The 19,174-nt window shown below is 40.2% G+C and overlaps 1 protein-coding gene across 6 annotated transcripts in view; it reads right to left on the bottom strand.

Annotated features, from left to right (window-relative positions):
* synrg (synergin, gamma) overlaps positions 1-9,317 on the bottom strand; it is a 117,712-nt gene extending 108,395 nt beyond the window's left edge. For 5 of the 6 annotated variants that reach the window (XM_080210936.1, XM_080210937.1, XM_080210940.1 and 2 more), the window contains exons 1-2: positions 9,217-9,317; positions 883-923 (exon numbers count right to left, since the gene is read on the bottom strand). In XM_080210936.1, coding sequence (XP_080067062.1) covers positions 883-923; positions 9,217-9,284 — 109 coding nt within the window. In that variant the 5' untranslated portion in view covers positions 9,285-9,317. The remainder of the gene's footprint in view (positions 1-882; positions 924-9,216) is intronic. The other variant, XM_080210939.1, reaches the window with a different exon arrangement.
* Positions 9,318-19,174: the final 9,857 nt, after the last annotated feature.

Genomic DNA, 19,174 nt, shown 5'->3' with positions numbered 1-19,174 from the left:
CCAGCCACTTTGAGAAGCCAGGGAGAAGATAAGTTTGTAAGGTAAGTGGGCAGGATAGGTCAGGGGTGGTAGAAGATGTCAGTGGGGGTGTAGCATGATCAGTTGGTGGAGGTACGTAGGGTTGGGGGTGGAGAGGATTAGAAGTTGTTTTAATTCTTCCAATTTTTCCTGAATAACTATTCTGCTGAGTCATCACCATCCAAAGTCTCTGATTTAAATCTTAGTATCAGATGGTTCCCAGTGCTGGGTAGTTGCCCATTGAAGGTTTAAATTTCCTGGGCAACTACTGTGCAGTCCTTGCATAGGGCTTCCACAGTGTCCACCAGTGCATCTTCTGGGGTATCGCCAAGATATTAACCTGCCAACCCAGGAGCAATGAGAATCAATCAGAATTTTTCGCAAAGTTGATGGGGTGGGCAGGATGGTAGGAAATGAGGAAAGAAAGAAAAAAGTCTGACTGCTTAGCCCATTTTAGGGTAGGGAGGGGAAGAATTAGGATTGCTTCATTAAGATAACCATACATTAAGTAAAGCACCTAACAGCATCTACGCACTGGATTACTTCAGCTGCTGGGTAAATAACAATACAGAAATGGCAAATCAGTGATATCTGGCATGCTCAGAGGGTACTCTTCAGAACATTTACATGCATTTCATTTTTTAAAAATATTTCATGTCTTTTATATGCTAAATCTAACAATTCAAGAACTTACTCGCTGCTTACTACAATTCAGTAAAAGAAACACATGCAAAACCAAGCCACAACAATGCGTGTTTAAAGATTAATGTCAATACATCGATGTAACAAATCACAAATGGCGCAAAAACACAAAGAAAAATAATCAAGATATGCATGGTAGAATTGCAGTAGTGCCATACATACCTTGGGGAGGAACTAATCCCCCTGATACTGGGAATATGAAGCTGCAACCAAAGTAAAAGAAAATAAATTAGCAAAACAGGTTTTTACTGAGAGTTTAAACTACTGACGTCCTTGAAACCTATATTCCAACTGGAGGAAAACAACATCTTTATACAAAAGGTTGAAATTCAATAATTTCAATAATTGTTTGTGACAGATCCATGAATATTTTAAAAATGGAATGAGATAGGTTTGAAAGAGAGGAATATTAAAGGATATGGAGAGGTAGTAGGAGGGTGGAATTACATTCACAGATGGGAGAAAACAGCAGAATAGGCTTGACTGCCAGAATGGGGTGCAACGTTCAATGATTCTATGCCAAGTTATCATCATCATTCTGGAAAGTCACTGAGAAGGCTGCTCATTTTGGAGCAGGGTATTCAATATTCTCCTTTTGAAAATGGAGCATGTAATCTTGCCCACTTTTCCTTCAGTGTTTGTAGAAATTTGATATTCTCCCCCACCAAAATATTTCCTTGATGTTACCCCAACAAATATTTCCTTAATTATAATGAATCAACTCCAAACAACAAAATGGAAAATTGGAAACTTTTTTTTTTAAAGATGATTAGTTATTATACGGAGATTTCAGATACAAGTATTTGAAACAACAAAAAACTCAATCTTTTAGTTTATTAGATAGCAGTAAGAATTATAGCCTACCGTAAAATGCAACACTGCGGCAATCCCTAAAAACAGCAGTGATGTATAGATGTCTTGAGCATCTGTACAGTATTGCAGTCAGTAACAAAGTTTTGAATTCACTGAAGTTTTGGTTTAACCAAAGGAAACTTTCTACCAAATCATCACGTTGCGAGTTCCTGATCAGTTCCAGACCGTTAAAAAGGAGTTGGCAAGGAAAGCCCATCTGCCTATTAAACATTTGACAAAGGCTCCTCCCTGGGCTACTAAATGCATCGCCTAGCAAGTAACTGTGGTACAATGCTGTCACGGAACTGAGAGCCAGCCCCACCTCTCGCTCAACATGGCACTGTGCAGCAACCGATTATTTGTGGACATACAGAAGAGAAAGGGACCGCAAGAAAGTTAGCCAAGCCTCGACGCACAAAACAAAATGTTCCCGCAACCAAAAGTTTGATGATTCTTCAGAAGGTTAATTAATTAATTCAGGGCTTTAGCATTGCATATTTCCATCTTATAAACAAATACAGAGCCATAGACCCCTATGGTACAGAAAGAGGTCATTTGGCCCATCGTGTCTGCACTGACTCTCTAAAAGAGCATTCCACCCAAGCCCTCCTCTCTGCCCTATCCCCGTAATCCCGCGCATTTACCATGGCTAATCTACCTAACCTACATATATTTGGACTATGGGAGGAAACTGGAACATCCAGAGAAAACCCACTCAGACATGGGGAGAATGTGCAAACTCCGTACAGACAGTCACCCAAGGCTGGAATCAAACCCACTCCCTGGCATCATGGGGCAGCAATGCTAACCACGGCCCCATCGTGCTGCCCCATTTATTACTTTACACTCTCCAAATATAAGTTTCTGACATAAGGTTTTAAGCACATTAGGTGAGCAGATTTACAAGAAAAATAGATGCTCATTTGCACTAACTAAACAGTTTGAAAAAAAATCAGACCTACTGAGTGAGAGCACTAGCTCTGGAAATAAAATAATAATGGCAAACACGTTGAAGCAGGTTTTTCCACTTAAGGCAGGAACTTATTCTACAGCATATCATTGTGATTCATTACTTGACAATCCAACAGGAAGTCTGAGAGGTACATTTTTAAGGATAATCAGATATTGAATTTAGTATCGTAAGTGACATGTAAGCAACAAAAAAGTATCAATAGAATTACTCATGTAACATGACTCAGTGCAGCTTTCAGAGTAAATGCGTCAGCTCTGGTTCAGTGGAAACACTTTCAACTCTAAGTCACAAGCTTTGGGTTCAAACCCTACTCCAGAGATTTGAGCTCATCATTTCGGTTTACACCTTAGCGCAGTACTGACAAGATGCTGCACTGTTGGAGGTGTTATCTTTCAAATGAAATGTAAAACAATGGCTCAGCGTATCCTCTTAGATAGATTAAAAAATTATTGCAGGAGACATGGAAGGTATCTCGATGTCCAAGTCCACAATTATCCCTCAACATAGGATCCCTACAGTACAGGAGATGGTCATTCGGCCCATTGAGTCTGCACCCAACAACAGTCCCATCCTATCCCTGTAAGCGCACATATTCCCCCCCAACCCAAAACTAGGATCAATTTAGCATGGCCAATCAACCTAAGCTGCACATCTTTGGAGTGGGGAGGAAACTGGAGCACCCGGAAGAAACACATGCAGACGCAGGGAGAATGTGCAAACTCCATACAGACAGTGACCCAAGCTGGGAATTGAATCTGGGTCCCTGGCACTTAAGAGGCAGCAGTGCTAACCACTGTGCCACCCAACACAGAACAGTACAGCGCAGGCTAATAACTTCATTCGAACAGATTATTTGGTAATTTATCTCACTACTGTTAACAAGACCTTAGTGTGTGCACATTGCTTGCTGTGTTTCCCTATTTTACACTCCAAAATTAGTTCACTGGCTTTGATGTACTTTGGGAATTTTGTGTGTGCATATGACTTTCGGTACTGAAGTTAATGGTTGATTATTCATAAACATCTATCTCTGGGACATGCTTTTGTACTGAGAAGTCCCAAGTCATGATGGTGTTACACTGCAGTCTTAATTGCAATATCACATTAGACGTTTTTGCCACTGTTGTTTTCCACCTAGAATCAGTGATCTCAGTCAGCAGGTCTGGTTCTTCAAACTGCTGAGAGTGAACAATTTTCCTGAGGTTGTGTTAGTCCACAATAAGTTAGTGTGCCATTGCATAATTTCAAGTTATACACAAAGATCCATGAATTAATATTTTAAAAATTCAGTGAGCCACTGAGTTGTAAGAAAGTAACCCAGCACCACCTTTTCAGGACAGCGAGGAATGGGTAATGAAGACCAGCCTTTTATGACTTGTGGTGGCTGCATATTTTAAGAAATGGCCTAGTTGTTTCAGGATTAGAGGTAGAAAGCCACTTCAAAGATGTGTGGGTTAGGTTGATTGGCCATGGTAAATTGCCCCACAGCGTCAGGGGATTGGCAGGATAAATACATGGGTTTTTTGGGATAGAGCCTGGCTGGGGTAGTCACCAGTGCAGGCTCGATGAGCCAAATGGCCTCCTTCTGCACTGTGGGGATTTTATGATTCAATGAAGGTGCGCAACTCACCCCACCTCAACCCACCAAGTACTATATTTGCAATAAGTGCTAATTCTAGTGCACTGCCAACATGGTGAACAAATTGGCTGCAAATTCCTGCTTGAAGTATTTTATTTGTGCTACTCATTTCTCCCCACCCATCACCACCCCAACATTATTGTAGTTTACAGCAATAACTGTTTTCATAAAATGCACCATCACATTGCCTAATTCTGTAAGGGTAGTCATACTACTCTTCAGACAAGACAACTCATATTAATTTGTCCAAATCACAGTACTATTTATAAAATTTACCTTAATGAAAAGATAGAAAGCAGGCGTATACATGCACCCATCCCATTCCCTCACACACCAAACAATACAGTGAACTCCCACACCCAACAATGAAGCATAAAACAGTACTACATAGGGAAGAAAAAGACCAACAACTGAAGGGCTGGAGGGGAAAATGACAAGACCAATAACACAGACAGACCATGTGTCCATTAGCTTAATGAGACAGTTGTAAAGAAAAGCTGAGAGTGACAGTCCCTTTGTGTGGCTCACCAGAAAAAGATCAGGAGAGCAGGTATTTTATCAACCGCAAAGTTTGGAAGTCACAATATCACTGAACTATCATTCCAGCATCATAGAAAAAGCCATGAAATCTGACTTTGACAAGTCTTATGGAAAGGTATTACAACTCTAGACAAACACTGAGCTTAATACGTGAATCTCAAGGTTGCAATGTATTCAAAAGATGTAGATGACAAAGGTATCAGAGATCTGCTTAGCATAGTAAAGCTTTAGCTTGTGCCAATAGCCATGAAATAGCTGCCTGAATATACTTTTCATACCAAGGGATATTCTACTGAGCAGTTTTATTAAGTATTTCCAATAGTTGCCCCATTAATTAATTGTAGATTTCTATACTAGTAAGTCTTACTGTTATTTTCATCCTGCAGTATTTTTTCATAATTTCGTTGGGGATGTGGACAACATTGGAAAGGCACTAATTTGCTATGGTGGGATTTAAACTCGATCTTGAGATTGCTAGACCGGTACCATGAGACCAAACTAAGGCACCCAGTTTATTTTCCTGCCTTTTTTATCCAAGAGATGAAGGTCAAAAAATCTTGCACAAATTAGGTCAATATACACGATAGTAATATACACAGCCCCAACTCTCAACAACTGTAAAATGAGCTCACAACAACAGATCAAAAATGGTCGAGTATCCTTTGTACATAAATCCAAAACCACGCTTTTTTAAATCTCATTGAATTTCAGTGCAGGAAGTTTCTGATCTGTGACAGACCATGTCAACAGTACCCGACCTTTAGACATGGGAAGTCACTGACTTGAGCCAATACGATCAAACCGATGATCCTCACTGGTCACAGCCCACCTTTAGCAGAAAGTCTAGTTTGTCTGCACCTGTGAACCCACTCCTACCGGCAGAATGATGGTGTCACGAGTGGAAACTTTTTCCAGGTACCCCATATTTAAAATTCAGTGATTCATCTTACTCTTCTAGCCATTTTATTTACCTTAGACCATTGTGAGCCTATTCTTCAGCCATTGTAATGTAAGTAGCCCAGGCCTAGATGCAGTTTCTGAAAACCGCAATTACTTTAAATCTGGAACGCAACCAGTTCCAAGGGTTTCAGATAAAGAACATTCAAACTGTAGTGCATAAATCAGAATTTAAGATTGTATGTACAAAATAAGCCTGAAGCAATTGTTTTAGTTATTTTTTGGTAATCACAGGGACATTAATCAGCATTAAACTCAAGCAGAGATTAAAAATTATTTCTGTCGTTGGTTTAGCTGATGATACGGATGGGACTGGATATAACATGAGAAAGATTGCATGGGGAAGAATTGAATGCCATGGAGTGGGATTTAACAAAAGTTCTACTGTAATAGGGATTAATTTCATTGTACATATTTTGTGGGTTTCTGCAGGTTCTTAAATAACACTTAAGATCAATGAGCAGACCTTACTCTCAAACAATTCACTTTCCTCCACAGATCAAGTCATCCACACACATCTTCAAATTGTAATGCAGCTATCTCGTAATGCAATAATTATTTTTAGCCCTCCATTTTTTTTTTAAAAGGGTTAAAAGTCAACAGTAGTGAACTCTGGCTGCTCTGAAGATCTCTGCATTTTTATTTGTTCAGCCTCAATTTTAAATTAAGGTCTATTGGAGATGCTACTTACATGGCTCAAAGCAATATCACAGAACTGTCAGTTCTGAATTAGATCCATGCTTAGTTGTTCATTCTCTGAAAAGGTCGAAACCAAAAAGAAAGCTCCCAGTACAGTTCTCACTGTGTAGCCTGGGGGGGATCAGTGTAAATAAGTGGGAGGGATGTTCTCCCCACAATTCTTCATTAGCACGTTAATAATCCCAGCACTTCAATCTAGGAAAGCCTAATTTTTCAATACTCAAATTCCAATAACCCAATACAGCTCTCATGTTTTCTCGCAAACTAAGTAGAGCAACTAAAGTCTAAACGTGACAAACTTAACACAAAATGCCATATAATCCTTACTTTATTTAATATGCCACAGTGCTCAATATAATTGGTTTTGGGAACCAAATAAAAACTGACAGCTTTGATTCATATAGTTTCACATTACAGTCAATAATAAATTAGAGATGCTTTGGTGGATGTACTTAAACATAGGGTGACAACAGTGGTTAGCACTGCTGCCTCAGCACCAGGGACCTGGGTTCAAATCCAGCCTTGGGTAACTGTGTGCAGTTTGCACGTTCTTCCCATGTCTACACGGGCTTCTTCCAGGTGCTCCAGTTTCCCCTCACAATCTAAAGATATGTGGGTCAGGTGGATTAACTATGGTAAATGCGTGGGGTGATAGGAATAGAGCAGATGGGGTGGACCTGAGTGAGATGCTCTTTTAGACAGAGTCTGTGCACACTCAATGGGCTGAATGGTCTCCTTCAGCAGTGTCAGGATTCGATGGAAAATAGCCACATTTAACAGGAATGCCTGGGATGTTAAATACAATAAGGAAATGAAGAAAATGTTCAACAACTTCTTTAATCCGGTAATTTTGGAGTCAAAAGCTTTTCTAAAATTAAATTAGTACGATTCATTCACCTGAATCAAAAGTCTAGCCAATTACACAAGGAAACATATTGACAATGAGAAACGGGGAAGAGGAGGAGAAATGAAGTCTTCCACCATGACAATCTTCCATCTTTACATCTACTTTATCAGCTCAGCATTCCCATTTGCTGGAAAGAGATAGGCATTCCTAAAATGTATGATCACAGCCCCAAACACCTTGACACTACTGCATCAACCCAAAATGGTTGGCTGCTCAAAATGGCCAAAGTATCTCAGCTTACAAATTCTTGAATTTTTTGTTACTTTCTTTATGCATCCACTCGTGCAATGAAATACAACAGAGAACACATGGCAGAAATCATTAAGCCAGCACCAAAATCAAACTCTCTTTTCATCCCAGGAATGCACAAAATTAAAAAGTAGATGGTGCCAAACCTGCTGAACATTAAAAATATAGATCATATCCACACGCACACTCATTCACTCACCAGGGAGTGAATCAAGCAATTTCAAAGCCAGTTTATCCCCCTCACCCTCTCCTTGGAAAACTCCACAAATTGCCAAGATCACTGGAGTTACATTAAGTGAACGAATGAATACTTTTACTGCCAGACTACACATAGCTGGCAATTGTTTAAATAAACTGGGTTGGACAACTCAAATTTTGTTAGATCACGCTCATGCAAGCAACTTCCACCTAAATTAGTAATGCCAGATGAAAAGAGATAGGGTGGGATGAAAGATACATGAAGGACAAGCTGCTTCTGGCACATCAATTATTTAGTGTTCGGCGAATCAGCTTCCCGTTTAGTTCAGGGAGCAGAAGAATGACAGGCAGCTTGAAAAGAAGGGATTCTGCATGTCCTTTTATTCAGCCTCTTTTGCATGCGTCTGGTTATAAACACACATTAAAGTGGGAGGGGAAGGAATGAAACAAAGTTTTCTGTTAAATTGTTTATGGGGGTGGGCATGATTATTTATTTAAAGGCAAAAAAGGCTGAATCAAAAAAAAATCAAGGTAAGTTAGAAGACCAGATGGATAGAAATGAGAGCAATCTGGTTGTTGGGAATACATTTTAACAGAGGGGGTAAATATTTATTTTGTGTGTGTGTGAGTGAGATGTAGGGTTATAGACACAACATTAAAGTGGGAGGGGAAAGAATGAAACATGAAGTTTAATGTAAAATTAGCAGAGGGTGGGGGGAGGAAGAATACATATTTTAAAAAAGAGTTGATTCAAAATCAAGGTAAATTGAAAGACCAGATGGATAGAAATAAGAGCTTTCCAGTTATATAGAGTGCAAACTGAGAGAGGGGAAAGAATGAAACATGTAGTTTAATTTTAAATTGTTTGGGGGAGATTATTTATTTTTAAGAAAGCAGCTGAATCAAAATCAAGGTAAATTAGAAGACCAGATGGATAAGAATAAGAGTTTTCTGGTCATATAGGACACATTCTAAGGAAGAAGAAATAATGAAATGTAAACTTTAACGTAAAATTGTTTTGAGGGAATTGTTTATTTTTAAGAAAGCTGCTGAATCAAAATTAAGATAAATTAAAAGACCAGATGGATAGAAAAAGAAGTTTTCTGGTTGTATAGACTGCATTCTGAGGGAGGGGACAGAATGGAGTTTAATACAAAATTATTTGGGGAGAATTATTTATTTTTTAAAAAGCAACTGAATCTAAATTAAGGTCAATTCAAAGACCAGATGGATAGAAATCAGAGATTTCGGGTTGTAATGGAGTGTATCCTGAGGTGAGAGGGGATAAATATTTATCGATATGTGTGTGAGTGTGTGTCCTGGTCACTGACCCCCATTTCCCCCATCACCAGCATCGTACAGGCGGCCACCGGCTCGGTGATTGAAGCTGAATCGCCCGCCGACACGATTATAATCCATGACCGGATATGATTTATTATTATTAATAAAAACACACAGAGAGCGCTTGACTGTCCGGCTTACCTGCCGTTACCACCGCTGTTGCTGCTGCTATTGCCACCGCCGCCGCCTGAGCCTGGTCGCAGCGCCATCTTGATTCGGCTCCTTGTCAACCGGCAACTACTTCCGGGTCTCCTCCCCCCTCCCCCCCGGAGGTCACCGCCCAGTCAGTCACCTGACAGAAGCTGTATCAATGTCACTGAGTCAGCCTCATTCTAACATGCCCCAAGCACTTTGCTAAGTGTCCCCATTGAGTTTTTTCCATTTTGTTTATGTTTTTTGGGAGGGGGGTGGAATGGAGGATTTGCTGCAGCCTAAATGTTCCTCTGTTTCCCCTTTCCATCATTCTGCCCCACATCTTTTCCATTCAGTCTCACCTGAATTATGAAATAAAAATGCTGGAAAATCTCTGCAGGTTCGACCGCGTCTGCGGAGAGAGAATAGTGTAAAAAGCCTCGCAACACCAGGTTGAAGTCCAATAGCTTTATTTGGTAGCAAACACATAAGAACATAAGAAATAGGAGCAGGAGTAGGCCATCTAGCCCTTCGAGCCTGCCCCGCCATTCAATAAGATCATGGCTGATCTGAAGTGGATCAGTTCCATTTTCCCGCTTTCTCCCCATAACCCTTAATTCCCCTGTCTATCAGAAACCTATCTACCCGTGACTTAAATATATTCAGCGAGGTAGCCTCCACCACTTCAACGGGCAGAGAATTCCAGAGATTCACCACCCTTTGAGTGAAGAAGTTCCTCCTCAACTCCGATCTAAACTGCCCCCCCCACTTATCTTGAGGCTGTGTCCTCTAGTCCTGCTATCCTTTCTAAGTGGAAAGAATCTCTTTACCTCTACCCTATCCATCCCCTTTATTATCTTATGCGTCTTTATAAGATATCCCCTCGTCCTTCTAAACTCCAACAACTACAGACCCAGTCTATTCAGTCTCTCTTCATAGATCAACCCCCTCATCTCCGGTATCAGCCACTAGCTTTCAGGGCTCTGCCCCTTCGTCAGGTGAGTGGGGAGTTCTGATCACAAACAGGGCACATAAAGTTACGCACTCAGTTTACAGAATACTGATTCGAATGCGAGTCTTTACAGTTAATCAAGGTGCAGACAATGTGAGTGGAGATAGCTAAGTGGACAATGTGAGTGGAAATAGATTCTAATCAGTATTCTCTAAACTGAGTGTGTGTGTTTCTATGCCCTGTTTGTGATCAGAACTCCCCACTCACCTAACGAAGGGACAGAGCCCCAAAAGCTAATGGCCAGTTTGCTACCAAATAAACCTGTTGGACTTTAACCTGGTGTTGTGAGACTTCTAACTGTGTTTACCCCAGTCCAACGCTGGCATCTCCACATCGAGAGAGAATAGAGCCAACGTTTTGAGTCTGGATGATCCTACATCAATCTGACACTGAATAATATGTCCTTATCTGAGGAAGTGCAGCGAAGGTTTACCAAGCTGATTCCTGGGATGGCATATGAGGAGACGCTAAAGTTGGTGAAGATTATATTCACTGCAGTTTAGAAAAGTGAGAGGGGATCTCACAGAAACTTATAAAATTCTAACAGGATTGGACAGGGTAGATTCAGAAAGAGTGTTCCCAATAGCGGGGAAGTCCAGAACTAGACGTCATAGTTTGAGGATAAAGGGTAAACCTTTTAGGGCTGAGGTAAGGAGAAATTTCTTCACCCAGAGGGTGGTGATACTGTGGAATGCACTGCTACAGAAAGTGGTTGAGGCCAAAACATTGCCTGATTTGAGAAGAAATTAGGTATAACTCTTAAGGCTAAAGGGATCAAGGGACATGGGGGGAAAGGGAGGGAATCAGGATATTGGATCTGATGATCAACCATGATCAAAATGAATGGCAGAGCAGGCTCGCTGGGCCGAAATGCCTACTCCTACTTCTAGTTTCTATGTAATATTTTGAGTCTGTCAGTCTGACAAAGAATAGAGCCAACGTTTCCAGTCTGGATGATCCTTCGTCAAAGGGCCCTCCAACCTCAAAATGTTGGCTCTATTCTCTCTCCACAGGTACTGTCAGACCTGATGAAATTTTCCAGCATTTTCTGGTTTAGGTTCAGATTCCAGCACGCGCAGTATTTTGCCTTAATCAAAATAATGCACAGGGTTTGTGTGGGTTTCTCTTTGGAACAAACCAGCCTGAATTGGAGAGGGAATGCTACTTTCTTGATCCAATCAGAATGCATTTGTGTCCTCTCAAGTGCATTGATACTACCATAGACAAGAAAAGATATTGGAGATCGGACCATGGAAATGCAGGGAAAGTTAAAGAAAGACTTGCATTTATATAGGGCCTTTCATATCTGTCATTCATCCCAAAGCGCTTTACAGCTAATGAATGCAGTGTCACCGAATGGTTACAACACTGGAGAGGGTTCGTTCTGGCCATTGTGTCTACACCAGCTCTCAGAATGAGTAATTCATCTGGTACCATTCCCTCTTTGTGTACAGTAAGTTCCTTGAAAGAGCAATGTGACCAGATAATGTGTGTAATGTTGATGGAAGGTTAACATTGGCCAGAATACCAGGGATAACTTCCTGGCTCTTCTTCACATTAATGTCAGGGACCTTTTGTGCCCACCTAATGTGGGAAAATGAAGATGAGCCATCACAGTTGATGAATACAAGGCAAAAAGGAAATTGCATCTATACTTTGCAGAGTGTATTTGTATCTCAGGTTGTCGAGAAGGTATTTAAGTCTCTATTGCAAAGGGGTTGGAATTTAAAAATAGGGAGGTTTTGTTGCAATTGTACAGGGTGTTGGTGAGGCCTCACCTGGAATACTGTGTACAGTTTTGGTCCCCTGACCTGAAAAAGGATATTGTAACATTGGAGGCAATCCAAAGGAGATTATCAGGCTAATTCCAAGGGTGAAATTGGAATCCTACCAAGAGACACTGAGTAGCCGAGGTCTGTATTCCTTAGCACTTAGAAGAGAGAAGTAACCTTATTTAAATGTGTAAGCTCCTAAGGGGGCTTGACAAGGTAGATGGTGAGATGTGTTTACTAGTGGGAGAGTCGAGAATAAAGGGACATAGCTACAAGATAAAAGGCTAGTTATTTAAAACTGAGGTGCATAGAAATTTCTTCTCTCAGAGAGTGGTGAATCTCTGGAATCCTCTGCCCCAAAAGTAGTGGGGGCTGGATCATTAGAAGTATTTAAAGTGGAGATGGCTACTTATTTGATAGATCAAGGGATAGAGGATTATGGGGAAATAACACAGAAAATTTGCTGAGGCCAAAATAGATCAACCATGATTGTATTGAATGGCTTGAAGGGCCTGGTGGCCTAATCCTGCTTCTATTTCTTGTGTTGTATTGTATCTCAAAGTACTTTGCAGAGTGCAGCTACTGGGTACACAGCAGTCACCTGGCATACAGCAAGGTTCCAAAACAGCAATGTGAAGATCAGCAGATCACCAATTCTTAGACGTTGGTTGAGGATTAAATGTTGACCAGAACATCAGGGATGTTCCCTACACTCTTTCAAAGTATGTTGTGGGATCTTTCACATCCACCGGAGAGAAAAGAAATGGGGTCTTAGTTAACATTTCAGCAAAGAAACAACAGCTCCAACAGTGCAGTACCCCCTCAGTCCTCCACTGAAGTGCCAGCTTGGATTGTGTGCTCATGTCTCTTGAGTGGGATGTGAACCTACAGCCTACTGACTCATAGGTAAGTGTGAGTCATCTCTAACCTCAAATGAAGATGTCAGATTTGTAAATTCAGTTTAAAATTTGATGCATCACTTCATAAACAATTGGGAAAAAAAAATCAAGAAGATTATTTACTGTGGAAATTGCTTTTAATTAGGAATCAAACATGCTCTAAATTGCCAGATGTGCAATTTCGAAGGCAGCAAAGCAAGATCCAGACAAGATAAACCAGAATTATCAGTATCATAAGAACTGTTCAGCAGAGTAAATAACAATGCAATGGAAGTAACAATGCTTTTGTGACAGGTAGGCTATTATCTTTATGTTTTGTTTTCTGAATCTCCAAGTAATACGGAAGGCTGCTGCAAGAATCATAGAATCACAGAATTGTTACAGCACAGAAGGTCATTTGGCCCATTGTGGCTGCACCCCGGGCAGTTTGAAATTTATTTATTGGTGTCACAAGTGGGCTTACGTTAACACTGCAATTAAATTACTGAGAAATTCCACATTCCAGTGCCTGTTCGGATACACCGAAGGAGATTTTAGTATGTTCAATGCACTTAAACAGCACGTCTTTTGGACTGTGGGAGGAAAACAGAGCACTCGGAGGAAACCCACACAGACACGGGGAGAACGTGCAGACTCCACACAGTGACCCAATCGAACCCACACCTCGGTGCTGTGAGGCAACTGTACTAACCACTGTGCCACCGTGCTACCTCTCCGATCAGGAAAAAGACAGGAGAAATTCTAACTGCAGAAAGGAGCAAACAGTTGTTAAAAAAATGATTGAGTTACTGGGTATTTTGATACCAAATGCACAGAGATCACAATGTAATTGCTTGTGTCAAAATGAGTGGAGCGTTATACCACTAGCAGTTTACATCACTATCGCTTGTTTAGCAAGGTGCATTTTGTTTGCTTATCTTTAATCATTGAACTGAATAATATCTTACTGATCTTTCTTTTTTCTATCTCATTTCATCTAAATAAATCTGTACATTAGTATAGCTGGTACATCGTGATCTATCAATTTGTATCTTCTGCATCATGTAATCATAAGAGAATGTGGCGTGTATCCCGAATAACCTTCAGGAAGCAATTTGTCAGAGTTCAGGGTTTTGTTAGGCCTGGGTTACACCACTTCATGAGAGTACGGCCAGTTTTTGGTTTGCAATAGACTCTCCCTGCTTATTGATACTGCCGTTTAATTGTGACCATGAGAAAGATACTTGGGAAAAGTATTGGAGACAGGTTAAGAGTTCTTTATCTCTATGTAAATAGTACAAGTGTGCTCTGTGGACATGAAAGGCCCTATATAAGTTCAAGTCTTTCTTTGAAATAATCTAAAGTGGTCTACAATGTTGTTAATGTTGTTCAAGGTTTTCTGCAAAGCGTTTTGCTTTAAAGTCAACACTGTTCAGTAAACAAAAGTGGTTCTCCCATCATATTGCTCATGGCAAGTCAAATATATGGTATTCTCACTATGCGCTTGCCTAAGACTGAATACATGGGGGAGGCGATGACCTATTGGTATTATCGCTGGACTATTAATCCAGAAACTAGGCTAACATTCTGGGGATCCAGGTTCAAATCCCGTCACGGCAGATGGTGGAATTTGAATTCAATGAAAAAAAAATACTGGAATTAAGAATTTACTGATGACCATGTCAGAAAAACCCATCTGGTTCACTAATGTCCTTTAGGGAAGGAAATCTGCTGTCCTTACCTGGTCTGGCCTACATATGATTCCAGAGCCACAGCAACGTGGTTGACTCTCAACAGCCCTTGGGCAACTAGGGGTTGGCAATAAATGCTGGCCAGACAGCAATGCCCATGTCCCACGAAGGAATAAAAAAATCACATTAGGACTTACTAAACTGAGGGAAGTTGATTAGGAAAAACTTCACTGTTGCTGGTGGTCTGACTTAATGTGAAGTTGTCTAAGTAAATGGGTATAGAATATCAAAATGAGAACACAAATGTCAAAGAACCACTGACACTTTATGCTTTACATGTTCAGGATTTTTTTTGACCATGATTTTCACTTTAAATTCAATTCTTATTTAATAAATCCAGAAGATCTCCAATGTCATTGTTTATGCTAAGTCAGAAGATGTAGGGGCAGAATTTACCAAGTAATTACAGCACAGAAATAGACCATTTGACCTAACAGGTCTATGCCAGAGTTTATGTTTCATATGATCCTTCTCTCATTCTTTTTTAATCTAACCCCATCTATGTTTCCTTTCCATCTACGTTGTCTCAAGTACTTCCAGTGATAATGAGTTTCACATTCTCATCACTTTCTGGGAAATAAGTTTCTCTTGAATTGGTATTGGGTTTATCAGTGCTTATTTTATCCTTAAGGCCGCTAATTCTAGTTTTTCTGCAAGTGGAAATATCTTCTTGTTATAACCGGTCCCCAGCTGAGATCCCCTAATATCTTTACTTTTCGAATGGGTCCCTAATTTTGTTGTGCTCCTTGGTGAAGAGGAATTAGCTGGCTTCCCTTCTTTAGTCAACCCCCTCTAAGTCAGTCACAACAAGGTTAATTTAAAAGGGATCCTTTCCACTGTGGATACTTTCTCCAAATTCAAATGTATTTATTTTTGAGAAGACACCAATTTAATGAGGCTTTCTCAAGTCAAAGAAAGAGTAAGTTTATTAGTTACTAAAAACCCAAGAAAATAATAAAAATGCAACACACATACAGAGAAACGAAAAGTCCAGATAAAAGTAAAAGAAGTCCTTGACTTGCCTACGAAGCTTGGATGGTGGTGCGTTGCAGCCATTAAGTTGGGTGATTCGAGTAGAGCTGACTTTAGCAGTTGGTTTAGAGACTGGATTCTGCAGGGTAGCTAACTACTGTCCCATTTCCATTTGATGGTGCCTCCTGTTAAGTCTTGCCTCCAGCAATAGAGAGCGAGCGAGAGATCAAGAGGGAGGTCCTTTCTCTGCTTTTCTTTGCAGGGGTGACTAGCTGCTGTCTCTTCTTGTTTCTGCGTCTCACACACACTGGATACTCCAGTGCACCAGTAAACCTAGATCAAGTCTGCAGCTAATTTTTAACCCATTTCTCTGTATATTCAGGAAGGGAACAGACAAACATATCTTTCACTCAGAGTCAGTTTTTTTTTTAAATTAAGACCATTTCCACAATTTGAGATATAACTCAACAGGAGATGGGTTTTGGATGTCTAGGGTGTGACAGTAAGTCTCCATTGTCTCCACAACCACAGAAGATTAAAGTTCAATCTTTTACATTTTTCCCATCTCCATTTCAACTCCCTGTTTGAAGAAGTCCCTGACACCTGTCAGGTGTGACATGCCATGTTCTTTCAAGACTAGTCAGTCAAGTATAAAACACACAAGAATTTTGTAAATGGTGGTCACTTTACATTTTCAGCCATCTTTTACTCAGTGTCTTTGCTCGTTTTTTCTAAAAAAAAAAGATGCCTCCCTTAAAAAAAGTTCAGTATGCCCATAAGTAATTTGGGGCTGTAATGCACCTTCGTGACACTTCTCTGCATCTAAATTATCATGATCTTTTGTAATATTAAATACTTCCAAGTTACCCTCAATCCCAGCCAGTTCAATATTTTATTACGACCTGAGCCAGAAACTCCAAAGTGTTTTATGAAGTTAGCTTAGACCTTAAGTTTTTACATTTGAATTTGGCACGGGTGAGCGTAAGATGTTTCACTCCAGGTATGATTCGAGTGACCCATTAGGAAGCTTTTATCAAAGTTTAAGTTAAAACATAACAAAAAGAAATTAGCATCACTTTTTACCAGTTATAAAATTTAAACATAACACGGTATACTCCAAACAGCCAGCTATCTCTGTTGCTTCCAAGTTAAACACTATCTCACAGACGTACATCTCTCTTCATTCTTTGCGTCAAAACAAAAGTATGCTCACATCATGCTGGATCTTCAGCTTTTTAACACCTGCTATCAATTGGTCCTTTGCACATTGGATTAAATCTGAAAGGCTTCCCAGTTCTGGAACATTCCAAAAAGCCTGGAAAGAGAGACAGAGGCACTGCCTTCTTGCACCAACTTCTGGCAGCAACGGAAACAAAACTAAAACTAGACTTTTTTGTCCCTAGGCGTATCACCTGGTCTGTGAATCATCCCCAAATCAAGCTCCACTCAGCAATCCCCAAAGGATCATAAAACCCAGAACACTCCATTAATCCAAATTAAAATCAGCATGATATCAATTATATTACTTCAGCAGCAACAAAAGACACCAGTCACAAACAACATGGTGCTGACCAAAATCCTACAGAGGAACGTGATTAAAATACATTTCTTAAAGGCACAGTACCGTCATATAAGTTTCTTCATACTTTCCTCATGCAAGTTCTCAATGCTAGTATCGTTCTAGTAAATCCCTTTTTTGCACCTTTTCCAGTGACGGTAATCCAAAAGTGGGCTAGTCAATGTTCTCTACAAGTTTAACAATTCTCTTCAATTCTATCACTCTATAAATTTTTCAAGGCTTTGTTAACTGGTGTTAGAATAGTAATAGGACTCACCTGATGAAGGAGCAGCACTCCGAAAACTCGTAATACCAAATAAACTGTTGGACATTAACCTGGTATTGTGAGACTTCTTACAATTGTAATATAGGCATTTGTATCCTCAGATTGCTATAACCCTCTATTCTATTTGGAAACTTATTTTCCAGGGAGTATGTAGCCTCCTTATTCATTCCTATCAAAATGTACCGTGGTCATTTGCAATTTCCTGCCATAATCCGGAGGAAAAACTCTCATTAAATTGCCAAAACAGCCATTAACATGATTCCCTTAGGATTTGTGACCGTTACAATTCTTTCCTTTGTGAAAATTACAGGTAGCAATACTTCATAGCGTGAATCTATTATGCTTCACTGGGCAGCTCGTTCGTGCACTGGTTAGCACTGCTGCCTCACAGCGCCAGGGACCCAGGTTCAATTCTGGCCTCGGGCAATTGCGCGTGGGGCTTGCATATTCTCCCCGTGTCTGTGTGCGTTTCCTCTGGGTACTCTGGTTTCCTCCCACTGTCCAAAAACGTGTGGGCTGGTGGATTGAGCATGGTAAATTGCTCCTTAGTGTCAGGGGATTAGCAGGGTAAATGCGTGGGGCTGCGGGCATAAGGTCTGGGTTGGAATTTTGTCAGTGCAGGCTCGATGGGCCAAATGGCCTCCTTCTGCACTATAGAGATTCTATGATTCGAAATATCTACTACCATGTAGCAGTACTGGAAGAAAGACTCATGTGCCCAATGGGGTATTTAAATGTTCTGCAAACACCACCCCTTTAATTTGACATCAGTCTCAGCTCCCAACTGAACACTTTCTCTCCTTTCCTTCCCAATAACTATCTTTGTTTCTCTCTCAGCAGTCATTAGATTGTAGCACTTAAGTCTGAGAATGTTCCATGTTCTGGTGATGGTGATGTTTCAGAGCTTTTTGACCAACTCCGCACAGGGTTCACAAAATTAAGAAAAAAGACACAAAAAGTTATTAAAATTCTACTAGACTAACCTTTGATATTCTTTCAACATTATAAATTAAAACAAATATTTAATGCCAGTTGTGTGGGAAGATCCCTAATCCCAGAGGTATGGCATAGATTGTTAAGCATAGATCATTCTTTCCAGAATGAGTATAGGGAGTAAGAACTCAATTAAGCCTCAGGAAGAAAGTTGAATGGCAATCTTTCACCGGATTTAGGAGAATGCAGTAGAGCAGCAATATTATTTTATTAACTGAAGGAAAATGGCTCATTACTATAGGAAGCACAGCAAGTTCATTTTATCTTATGAAGATATATACTGATTGAATCAAATGAACCTCTTAACTTTGCATTGCATGTTCCCTTAGTTGTAGAATACAGCAGCTTAACCAAACATACTTTATTCGTGTCACAAGTGGGCTTACAAGAAGTTACTGTGAAAATCCCCTAGTCACCACACCCCAATGCCTATTTGGGTAACACTGAGGGAGAATTTAGCATGGCTGAGTCTGAACTATTGCTCAAGACGACTGCTCACCACCAGAAAAAAAAACTAGGAACAATAAGTGACTACCTTGCTCAAATTCAGAGAGTGAATAATAAACAAATGCATAGTAGGCAGTGAGCTCAAGAGATAGCAAGAGTGAGAATAGCTCTTTGACTTTACCTTGAGTTTTACGCTCCAACATTAACTAATTCAAGATTCTACAAAATGCATAACCTATTGCACAATCTACATTTATGAAATACGAATTTAATTTTTTTTTAATAATACTGCATCTCA

This window comes from Carcharhinus amblyrhynchos, chromosome 23 (genome assembly GCF_965287045.1).
Source record: "Carcharhinus amblyrhynchos chromosome 23, sCarAmb.v2.hapA, whole genome shotgun sequence".
Taxonomy (NCBI): Eukaryota; Metazoa; Chordata; class Chondrichthyes; order Carcharhiniformes; family Carcharhinidae; genus Carcharhinus; species Carcharhinus amblyrhynchos.
This window is presented reverse-complemented; position numbering and strand designations above follow the sequence as displayed.